The sequence below is a fragment of the Camponotus vicinus genome, unplaced genomic scaffold (assembly GCF_025532165.1).
Source record: "Camponotus vicinus isolate PSW18456_S1 unplaced genomic scaffold, iyCamVici1.0 SCAF_6, whole genome shotgun sequence".
NCBI lineage: Eukaryota > Metazoa > Arthropoda > Insecta > Hymenoptera > Formicidae > Camponotus > Camponotus vicinus.
The window spans coordinates 14,327,581-14,340,074 of NW_028141978.1; the positions used below are offsets into that span (position 1 = coordinate 14,327,581).

Below are 12,494 nucleotides of genomic sequence, written 5' to 3' on the forward strand. Positions count from 1 at the left end.
AACATTTTTATAACACATCTTTTTGAATAAAATGTTATTTTTTCATTATTTGTTGTTTACACATACACATTCATTCATTACACATCCAAATTTACATATCCTACACACACACACACACACACACACACATACATATATAGCTATCTATAAAATAAGCATTACGTAAATATATAATTAACATCTATATTTTAAATTTGTAATACAGAAAAGTAATACAATATAATATTAAAAGTATTCATAATATGAATTATATTGTAATATAATATAATATAATATTTTTATACAATATTATACAATAAAATATTTTTAATATTATATTGTATAATTAATATTATATATATGATTAAATATAATTAAACAATTATTAACTTTTATATGAAATTAATGAATAATTAAATATATACATTTTTAAATATTAACACAACCATTCATCCTGTATTTTTAATTCCTAAACTAGTTAATGTATTGGAAATCTAATTATTGAATAAAGACCGAAAATATTTTGACTGTCTTTGGATCTCCCACCAGCGTGTTACTATCTTGTCTTTAACATTGGTAATTGAAATGGTTGAACTTTCGATTACGAGCTCTTCGATTATAAATTTTATTATCTAAAATAGATTATTTTAATAATTATCATCATAAATAATTTTATATTTTTAATAATTGTACTATCACACATGCAGACTATCACTATGAACAAAATTCAGAAAAAATATTATATAAAATATATAACAATTATAGTGAAAAGTAAATTTTAAAATAAAAATTTAAAAAATGTAGAAATTTGATTTATTTAAAATTTACCTCATGCAACTGTTCCTCGGAATACGCATTGTTAATTATAACAATTAGTGTCGCAATCTCATTAACTTTCCTATGAAGAATAAAACAATACATTTATAATTAATTCGTACAATAAATCTTCATGTATATGTGTAGCATATCTTTGTAAATAATATCGTTACCTATGTCTTATTACTTTGTAATTATTTAATAAACTTGTAAGCATATATTTAGTATTCCTCTCAATGACAGAAAGAAAAATTTTAGCATTTAAAGCATAAGCTGGCTCCATCGGTTTAAGTTGAAGATGAGATCGATTATACCTAGGTTTTAATAAAATTTGTGATAATTTTACTTCTAAATAATTAATTATAATTTCAGAATTTTTACTGTAAGCCAGACATTCTAAAATTGTATCATTTTCTTTCATGTAATCATTAAAAACTTCATTCCATGTATCACTATCTGCCGTTTTCAAACCATTACAATATGTCCACCTCTTCCATCCAGGCAAAAGTCTACAGAAGACAGTCCAGAATAGAAATAAAAATTTTCTAACGAAATTGTGTTAATAGTTTCTTTAGTGTTTTATAAATAATTTTTGACATAAATGATAAATAATTTCTCAAACATATGCAGAATATTAAAATTATCTCCTAAAAAGATACAAATATTATGAAAAGAATTACCTGTTTTCTTTAGGATTTGCTAGATGCCATTTCAAATAAACCCTAGACTTTTCTTCACAAGGATCATCACTTATAATACATTCCCACTTTGCGAGTTCTTGTTTTAAACATTTAATATGATCGTTGGTGCTACTTTCGTCGTATAAATTCCAGTAACCATTTTTAAAATTCCGCATAAAATCAAACCTTAGCACTCCCTAAAATTTAGTAAAATATATAGTATCATTTTATTTAATTCATTCATTATTTACAAGAACAGATACAATGTATGCGCAAATAATATAAACATTTTTATTAGATGATTTCTGTTATATTTCTTTAATATTTATGTGACTTCATAGCATCAATATCATAATAACCAAATTTTCCAATTTCTTATTTGTGTGTGAATAATTGTGTCTACATTTTATATCATTTAAAAATAGAGACGGATTTTATATTATCTAATTTTATATTATCTAATTTTATATTATCTAATTCTTAATATATACAGGGTGTTTCTTAATAAGTGCGAAAAATTTTAGGAGATGATTCTTTGTCGAAAATTCGAATAGATCGTAGGATGTGCGCGGTAGGCATGCGAGCGGCGAGTGTCGCAATGAAAAAACAAGAGTTGAGGTACGCGTGATCAAGCTTTACGAGACACTCTGTATGTATATTTTAGTCTATGCATATTGATCGATATGATTTTGATATATGATCAGTTATGTTCTTAATTTAAACCAGTACCACATCAAACATAGATTCTAAGTATTTCAAACTTTAAATGTATCAATTTTGTTTTTATAAAACAGGCATTTACAAGGGGATTATTATGCATTAGATTATTAAGTATTATATAATGTGACAAAATTATCCTAAAATTATAAGTCAATTTCTCTGCAAAATATTTGTACATTTTTAATACCGTAAGCATTCTAATACTACGGAAGAAAATTAATATAAGAAAGATAATTGCTATACTGTGTTCTATAATTTCCTAAAACACTTATTATTAATTACATAATTGATCATCAATTGGCGTATAAATTCTAAAATATTATTATTGTAAGAAAATTTACTTTATGAAAAATTCAAAATTTATAAAAAATGTGATTATATTAAATTTAAAGAAAGAAACATATTTAAGCGCCTTTTGAATTTAAATTTCTGGCTTTTGGTACAAAAAAATAAATAATAATGTACAATTAGTTTTTTCGTTCAGCTCTCTACATATATCTATTTCTAAAATATTTATGGTTATGATACGAAATCGTTATATTATAAAATAGATAATTGGTATAATAGATGATTTTTTTTATAAAAAAACTTATATATATTATTATATCTATATGTATATATACCTTAAATTCAGGATAAAAATCCAAGAATGGAAAGATATTCGACAAAAATTCAAATGCTTTGAACATGGGATACCATGCTATATAATCTTTTTCCTGTGCCAAATAAGAAGCGAGTTCCCAAAATACGGAGAATTCAAGTTTCTTCTCTATCGCAAAATGAAACGCATCATTGATGATTTGCGCTCGATTGAGAACATGTATATTACTATATTCTTTAGAATTTAAGTATTGTGCAATTTTTCGCCAATTCTCAGTATCATAATTAACACGATAATATCCTGTTATAAAATAAATTATTTTTGTCGATTATTAAATACTTTGAAATGATATATATTAATTAAACATATATTAATTAAACATATTTCGAGATTTTAATAGATATTTCGATATTAAATATATTATTATAATTAGAGATGTTTGCATCTTCCGTCTTTATTAATTTATTATAAAGGCTGTATCAGCAATTCTACATATTACAGCAAGAAATAAAAATTATATATATATATATATACTTGAAATTATATACAATATAAATAGACAATAAAGATATAAATTTATTATTCAATATTTACCAGCTTGTTGTAAGTTGAAAATAATCCATTGATTTTTCTCAAGAGAGAATTCAATTGTTGAACTCCATGGTGTTAACCAAATATTCGACCAAGTTATAGTAAAATTGGGAGTTGACTCCGTAGTATAAGTAACAGGAATATAATATTGTTCCTCATCTAATTTGTTGTGAAATTGTACCGATACGTTTACAGCATTAGTAGCATAATTTCGTGTCACCTCCAACACGGAAGGATACCTCTGCATAATCAACGAATCTACCATGCTTTTTATATTAAACTCATACTTGGAATTCAATTCAATCATGACTGATCTCATAGCACTCCATAAATCACGAGAAGTTGTTGCTTCAGGATCATCTAATCTATAAGATTTAACATTATGATAATTTTAACACTATATTAAAATTGATAAATAAATAATAAGAAAGAAAATCATAATTTACACATAATTTATTTTCGTACTTTAATCTATTTAATCTGTAACTCCTACAGAGATAGAAATTTATGAACTTTAATGTAATTGTATATACTATATATATATATAAAACATATATATCAAAATTAATATTTAATTAAAATTAAATTAAATTGATATTTATAAATATAAATTAATATATATCTATTAATAATTGTATCAGCATTTATTGTGAATGACTAAATAATAATTTTAATTTCTATATTACTAAGATTTTAGAGTTTATATATATTCTATGTTAGTAAAATTATATTCTTGAAATAATATTGAATTTAAATTGTTTGTAATTTGGAAAATATGAATCTCTATCATATATTTAATAATAAGAAAAACTCAAGTTGAAATTTAATCTCCATAAAAATTCATAAATATAAAATAGTATAAATTTGAGATTTCAAATATTTATGTCTTTTAAATGTTAAAACAGGAAATTTATTATATATTTTGATTTCCTTTTTCTCTATGATATATATTGTATATTATCACATTACAATACATTATACTTACTGATTGTTCAAATATTGATCGATTCCCATTAAGAATATGTCAGATGACAATGTTCGTTCTAACATGCGCCATATAATGGACCCTATAATGTTTAAAAGAAAAAGAATTAATATATTTAAAATGCCTTTACTGCAATGCGCAAAATAAAGATTTGTGAATATGTATCTGTAATTAATAAAATTAAATATATCACAAAGTTTGCGTAATTAATTCCAAGTAAGCAGCTATAAAAGGATTGTTAAATATATTTCAACGAAAAAATTTATAATAATGAATAAATAGTGAATGATTAAGTATTTGCAAAAATAATAAATCAGATAATAATAAGGAATCGGATAGTTTTGTATTTTATTATGATTTTTTGGAGTCTTAGATAGATATGTATAGTTATAATTTAAAAAATTACACATTATAAAATTATACGAAAATTTAATTTTAAAGCTAGATACTTTTTTTGTTTCTGTTATTGCATATATTATAATAAAGTATATTAAAAATAATAATAATAAAATTAAATTTTACAAATGAAGGGCCTCGCACGGTTCTTATGGAAATTAAATTTTAATGAAATTTGCTGAAACTTTGGAAATAAATAGTTTATGTGAAAACACAATAAAAGTTAAAAGAATGTCAAAATATAAATGCGATATTAGTTGATGAAGTCATTTCGTCGATACAAGTCAAATATCGAAATAAGGTGATATTTAAATATTATTGAGGAAAATTAAATAATATATTGTAAATATATAATAATAATATATATAGAATATGTAATATATAATAATAATTGTTTAATTATGCAATGTTATACGCATACCTTTAATTTGAGAAAGAGAAGAGTGTAAATAATTTTCATAATAGCTATTATATTCTATAGTAGAATTTATAATAAGATAATTATTTAGATAGAGTAATTCATGTTGAACTTGAACTACAAATAAATCCATCATCCGGGAATATGGCAGAGCCTAAAATCAATTCGATATAACCATAACTAATCATAAATAATCAAAAATAAGAAGTTTTTGGTACATATCAAAAGTAGCATTATTGTGTGCTATTGTTAAGAATAAAGTTTTTATGTGTATTTGAGTGTGAAAATATATTTTTCTGCAAGATAATTTTAATATATAAACATTTATTTAGTTAGTTCTTATTAAATATCTTTTACCGGATTTCTAGAAAGACTTAAAAGACTTGGATTCTTATCATTTCTTATATTTAAGAAATAAAACAGAATATTTGCACAAATATTTAACAATTATCTACATTGCTAAACTATTAATTATTTGACTGCGTATTCAAGTAGTGTTAGTGATAAAATAACCTTGTCGATAATGTATGCTTGAAGAAATACATTAAATCCTTCGTTTAACCATGTATGATACCAATAAATTGGTTCCAACAGATTGCGAATATATTTTTGTACCATTCCACGTGCAATTAAGCGCGCAATTATCGTTTTGCATGCGACAGGATCTAATTCTTTATTATAAGTGATATCTGCTTCTCTAAAAAATAATATTTATTATATTAACATGTATGAAAAATTTTGGATATTAATATAATTTCTTCTTATGTAAATAGATTATAATATAATAGATAATTAAAATAGTTTTTAATATACACTTATTTTAACTACATATATTACCTATAAAAAATGAAACCGAAAATCTGTTTGATTTCATCTTGTAAATCCGGGATTACGACATGATCCACTTTGCTCTCAAATGGAACAGAAGTCTGCTCAAGGGCTCTCCTCAAAATATTCCAAGTACAATTACGCATGTATACGCTAGCGTAAAGAATAACATTTCCCGCAAATTCTAGATGCAATTTCGATTGTGGTCTGCACCATAAGGTTTGATTAATGGCTTTTTCATCAACCAAGATGTTAATCCGATTAAAATCGGATACCAGAAATGCTACACTATCTATGGAGATCGAAGCAGACTCGTGAAAATGTGTCCACATCATATTATCGTACGTCAATATATATGATTTTTGTATCTGCATATTTGACAAAGCTGTGAATTTTGGATGATGCAATATGGAAATAAGAAAAGTAATTCTTAATTTTGGCTTGCCCCAATATGGAAATATTTGCTGTTCTTTCGTTTGGATACCTGTTGCGATTAACCACCTGCCGTATTTTAATGATATGCTTTAGATAAAAACTAATTTTAGATAATTGTAAGAATGCACAAATGTACAATTTATTTTGATATTTCAATATATTCTTCTACTTACTCTTTTTTTCCATCTTTATTTATGTACGGAGTTCCGAAAAACTCTCTTATGATATTAATTGGGATTATATACTCTATATGCAAATCGTACGTTCCATGCAATAAGACATCATCGAAATCGAGCACGATAATATTGTTTTCATCATAATTTATTAATTTTATTTCATAAATCGTGCCATCATTTTGAATTAATTTCAATGCTGTTATATCCGATGAATTCGGTGCATAAAAACTTATGTATCGTTTTACATAAGAAATATTTAAAGTGATTATGCATTCGTTAATGAGATAATTATTGAGTAATATTAACTGCATGTTATAATGTATCGGAAGTACATCATCTGATATACTGCTTGGTTTGATGTTTAATACATTATGCACGACTTCCGATTCTTCATCGATTTCTATTTCCGTAATTATTGATTCCTTATCATCCATAGGATTCGCTTTTGCCATTATGGCTATGCATATTATACAACTACTTAATAATAGTTTTAAGAATGTCATGTTAAATTTCACTCGGATATCTGTAAAAAACATTTCTTCATTAAAAACAAAGTAGTTACAAAGAGTACGCAGCAATTTAATCGACTTTTGTGTGAAAAAACGTCCAAGATTTCAACTAACGTTTCGTAAGAAAATACGATTAATGTAAAGAAAGACTAAAATAATAAAATTTAATAAATAAAGGAATGATTAGAAAAGATAAATATAAAACTTATTGAAACGACATATGAAATATTTTTCTTGGATTTGAATACTAAGAGACATGAATGACGTATTTAAATAATTCCAAAAAGGACAAACATAATAAAAACACATAATTCTTATTTATCTCAAATTTAGTTGTCTTTAAGATTTCTTCTAGTGCAATTATATATTTCGGTGTCTTGCATATTGTGACATACATAATAAATTTTGAAAATACTAGTCTTTTTCTTATATATATATATATATATATATATATATATATATATATATATATACATGTGTTAAATGTAAACATCAAAATGTATGAGAAATGAAGGAATATTCTCAACAACGGGATTTTATACGTGGTATGGATTGTATGTTTACTAACATGTTATTTTCAAGATCAATCTGTTCCTTAAGTAAGACACGTATTAAAAACATACAAACAATATACGTATAACGGAAATCAGATATTATCAAATATTTGAAATTTTGATGATAGCGAATTGGATCAAATATTCGGACAAAATTCTAAAAAGATTAACTATGTTAACATTTTTATAACACATCTTTTTGAATAAAATGTTAATTTTTCATTATTTGTTGTTCATTCGTTCATTACATGTCCAAATTAGTATATCCTACTGGTCCTAGACATTCATTAAAAAATATTTTAAAAACAAAATACAGGTAATATTACGTTTATAAGATAGATAATTTTATAACTATAGCTTAGATAATTACATAATATTTTATAGCTTAGATAATTTTATAGCAATAATATAAAATTAATTATACAATAATTTTATAATGTCAAAAAGAACTTTTGCTCATAGATTTTACATTTTCTATATGTCAAAATGGTCGAAACATGCTATCACAGTACAAACGTAAATGTCTTTATTTCTATTAACTATAATATAAGTAAAAGATAAAAATAATATTTACAATAAAAGAAATTAATCAATTTGAAAATGAAAGAAAAATGTTCAGACAAATGTCTTTTATAAATTATATTAAATGTTCAGACAAATGTCTTTTATAAAATAAAAGCGTTGCCAGTTGTTCCATACATTTTTGCACACTTAAAGAAAGAAAGATAAATATTTTATTATATATTTATTTAATGCCTTACCTTATTAGTTGAATCAACCAGGTTTAATATATTAGGTTTAATATGAAAAACATGGACATTCAATCGCGAACGTACTGTTTCAAGAGACTATCTTAAACTGACGGCTCTGTCGACATACCTGATACTAAATAGAGGGTACGTAGTGTTATATAAATATCATCTGGATGATACGTAGCATAGGCTACCTTACATATCGACAGAAGTCAATAGGTACATACTTGTTTCTTATTCTGTTTTCATATATAGGGTGTCCCAGACCACCCGTACACCTCTTTTAAAATGAAAATAAATGGCTTTTATCAAAAATCCCGAACAATTTTTAAATAAATCGGGTACGCTCTATCAAATGGTAATATTTTCAACTTTTGATTCCGACCGGAAATCCCCATCCGGATCGGAAGTTGAATTTTTTTAGGGGAATATGGTACTTTTTATTACAGATTCGAATTGTACGTGAAAAAATAAGAAACTTTTGTACCAAACGTTTTTTCTGAAATTGCCTCTGTCAATCTTAAAATTAACCTTGAAAGTAACTGTGATGAAGTAATGAACTTCAATTTTAAGATTGACAGAAGCACTTTCAGAAAAACATTGATACAAAAGTTTCTTATTTTTTCACGTACAATTCGAATCTGTAATAAAAAGTACCATGTTCCCCTAAAAAAATTCAACTTCCGATCCGGATGGCGTATTTCCGGTCGGAATCAAAAGTTGAAAATATCACCATTTGATAGAGCGTACCCGATTTACTTAAAAATTGTTCGCGATTTTTTATAAAAGCCATTTATTTTCATTTTAAAAGGGGTGTACGGGTGGTCTGGGACACCCTGTATAAAGCTTTTATTTATAAAAACAATTTTTTTAGAAAAGTATTTGCAAGAGCAAATTGATTGAAGAATCGTATTTTCTATATGTAAGATAAATATATTTTACATTTTATATTATATCTTTATCATAAATAATTATCTCTTTTCAAGAATTTAATGTATAAAGTAAATAAAGAAGAGTTGTTTATATCTTGTGCCACTTATAAGATATTTATTTTTATATTTTCTATTTGTGGCACTAATTTTTACGCAAGTTAATATATTGGTTGCAGTCATTTAATCGCTACGGTTTAATCGCAATTTGAAGCCAACATACGTTTCGTCACATATATTATTATATATATATATATATTTCTGGTTTTAATATTCATTATTATATTTCTGGTTTTAATATTCATTATCTGCTTTTAAATATTTTCCTAAATATTTTCCTGAATATTGCTATTGCTATTTGAGTCAAAATCGATAATCAAACTTCAATTAAATATTACGTAAGTACATGTATATACATATATATGCAGAATGTCTCACAATCTCCTTCAAAAATATTAATGTATGTTAGTGTATTTTAGGGATAAAATAGTCAAAAATTTTAATACGAAAATATTGAAACTACAGTAATTTTCGAGTTATGAACGATTAGTTTGCCAGTATTTTTGATATCGTCTAACTGGGAATTAATAAATCATGAATTCGCGCGTTCAGATATTTCGTAATAGTTCATAATATTTCAGTTATACATATATATATATATATATAATATTATAATATAATATATGTGAATAATATAATAAAATACTAATATAATATTTTATTATAATATTATATTTTATAATAATGTAATATATTTTATTTTAAAAATATTTTAATTTATAATAATATAGTACTAATCCATGCTTTGTCATTTTTTACTTTCATATTTCCTTTACACGGTCTCTATTATAATACAATTTCAAGTTCACTCCTTTTGCCAAGTTTAGAGTCAATAATAACATTGTGTACTCGCTCGCTTTACTTAAAGCGAAACGACGTTGTCATGTTTAATATTTTCCCGTCTCGTTATATATATAATATTTGTGAAAGTCAGACTATATATATGCGCGGCTTACGTTAATATTGTTACGCCTATTAATTAGCAAAGTTGCTTCGCGACACAAGCTGCAAACTTTGTCCTTAAAGAGTAGAAGAGGATGGGAGGAGAGAAACGGAAGCTTTTCTCGTTTTCCTCCTCTGCGGCCAGTTCGAGTCAACTGATTTAAGTAAGTCAATTTCCCCGCTATTTTATTTTAGCGCATTAGACGAGAAGTTACACCGTTCCTCATCGGTACAGAAAATCCTATTGGGCTGTTTCCGCCGTTCTTACAGAAATTGAGCTCGACAAGAACTCAAGTGCGCATAATAACTACTAGATCCGCGCGCGAAAGCTCTCGTTCAGAAGATCGACTTCACAATCGAACATTCAATCGATTATTCTCTTGATGTAACTGATTAATATCGCCATCGTTATTTTTTTATTTCTTTAAATATTCCTCAAAACCTTAATTAATCTTGACATCCAATAATTTTGTGATCGCGATCGGTATTATTTCAAAACATCGTAATTCTCGAAATAAATTAATTCATTTAATTAATTTAAAACTACAAAGGATTAATCTAATTTAATTATTTCGTAAAATTCATATACACATTACTTTTTGTAAAAAATACTCTCGTAATATCATGCGATGTGGCTCTTCTTGAATCATTCTTAGAGAGGCATTTAATGTCCCGACATTTATATTAGCAATAATATTGAAAGGCGATCAATCGCGTTCAAAAGCGAATAGACAAGCGTTGCGATAGACGAGAATAGGCAAGAGCAGAGGGACCAAAACGAAGAAGAAGACGATGCACGAGTAAGAGGGTCGCACAGTGCATTTTCTTTTCAGCGCACAAAGCGAAGTTTCTCGCTTCGAGAGCCAAGACACATCGTGCAGTTCTCCCTCTCTCTCTCTCTCTTTCCCTCCCCTTTGCTCGAAAGAAGAAACGCTCTACGGGAAAACGCTATTTCATCCTATCCAATCGCTTTGTCTGCATCATGCCGAGGTTGACGGCCTTTTAACACAATTTTTCAAGCGGATCGCCGATGCAGCTCGCAACTTATTCCCTCTTCTCCCGGATATCTCTTTCTCTCTTCCTTCGCATGCCCTAAGTTGAATGGACTGACCTCTTGCCGGCGCTCGAAAGGATGCATCGCGAAGATCAAAAGGCGCGTTCGGCACGAATAAACATTGTGTACTTTGGTACTCGACCCTCATCGGCGGACTTATATGCCGCGCGCATCCTTTCGAAGTTGCGGGAGCATAAGAGTCCGTGTAAGATGCAACTTTAAATGCAATAGCGAAACTTGCAAACTCTTCTCCTTCGACTTCTTCGAATTCCTCGTAAGGACGGCATCTCCATTCGCGATCGCGCAAATCATTCAGATATGTTGGCGTATCTTTATAGGGTTTCTTTATAGCAGGATGTTCTTAAGCGTGTGCAAAAAAAATCGAGAAGCGATTTCTTGGGTGATTCTTGAAGAAAAATTCACCAATATCCTAAACAATATAGTTTTCGAGATACAGGGTGTTAAAGTTTTAACTCGAGGACCTAAACTTTGGTCCTGATAATTGAATCCCTTGGATCTTTTCTCCGAAGTCGCTTTAAATCCCTAGTTTATACCACCCAGATTACACTGAAATACCGAAGATTTAAGAAATTGTGTAGTTGGATCATACAAAATAATTCAAAATACATCTAGTATTTTTGAACACATTAGCCAACTAATAAGAAGGAAAACAGATTCATCGTCATTTCCAATAATTCCTCTAATTTTGTTGAATTTAATTTGATCGAAATAAAATTTTTGAAATCCCTCCTTCGATCCTGAACCTCCATTACTTTGCCAACCAAGGCATTTTGCAAATGTGTGGACGTAATAGTTTATAAGCTCTTGTGATGCGATGCGACTACGTGACGAACGTCCAACTAAATTAAACTAAAACGCGCCGTGTTTGTTGCTACGATGTGCGAAGGAGGGAGAGAGGTAGCCGAGGTAACGTATTACGTGTTACCGAAAATGCGTCTACGGCCCAGACTCGCGCGTCCTATCCGGACTCGAACTAACGGGATGCAATTAATGTCTGTCAATTTTCAGAATTCAATATTCCACACTTCGCAACGTCCGACATGAAGTT

General features: G+C 27.2%; 1 protein-coding gene across 1 annotated transcript; it reads right to left on the bottom strand.

The window, feature by feature from the left end:
* Positions 1-343: 343 nt before the first annotated feature.
* Positions 344-8,555, bottom strand: LOC145972851 (aminopeptidase N-like). Its single transcript, XM_083101853.1, has 12 exons — positions 8,450-8,555; positions 6,623-7,148; positions 6,024-6,515; positions 5,700-5,883; positions 5,190-5,340; positions 4,373-4,454; positions 3,391-3,752; positions 2,819-3,096; positions 1,476-1,672; positions 969-1,304; positions 808-877; positions 344-611 (listed from the first exon to the last, which is right to left on the bottom strand). The coding sequence occupies exons 2-12, from the start codon at positions 7,126-7,128 to the stop codon at positions 474-476; spliced, it is 2,796 nt and encodes a 931-aa protein (XP_082957979.1). The 5' UTR covers positions 7,129-7,148; positions 8,450-8,555; the 3' UTR covers positions 344-473.
* Between the last annotated feature and the right edge of the window lie 3,939 nt (positions 8,556-12,494).

Bases quoted from the DNA above. Each gene is read 5' to 3' on its own strand.
- LOC145972851 (XM_083101853.1), bottom strand. From the start codon at position 7,128: ATGACATTCTTAAAACTATTATTAAGTAGTTGTATAATATGCATAGCC. The intron at 6,516-6,622 runs GTAAGTAGAAGA...AAAATACGGCAG, and splicing joins AATAAAGATGGAAAAAAAGA to GTGGTTAATCGCAACAGGTA. The intron at 1,305-1,475 runs GTAATTCTTTTC...TGTCTTCTGTAG, and splicing joins GCAAATCCTAAAGAAAACAG to ACTTTTGCCTGGATGGAAGA.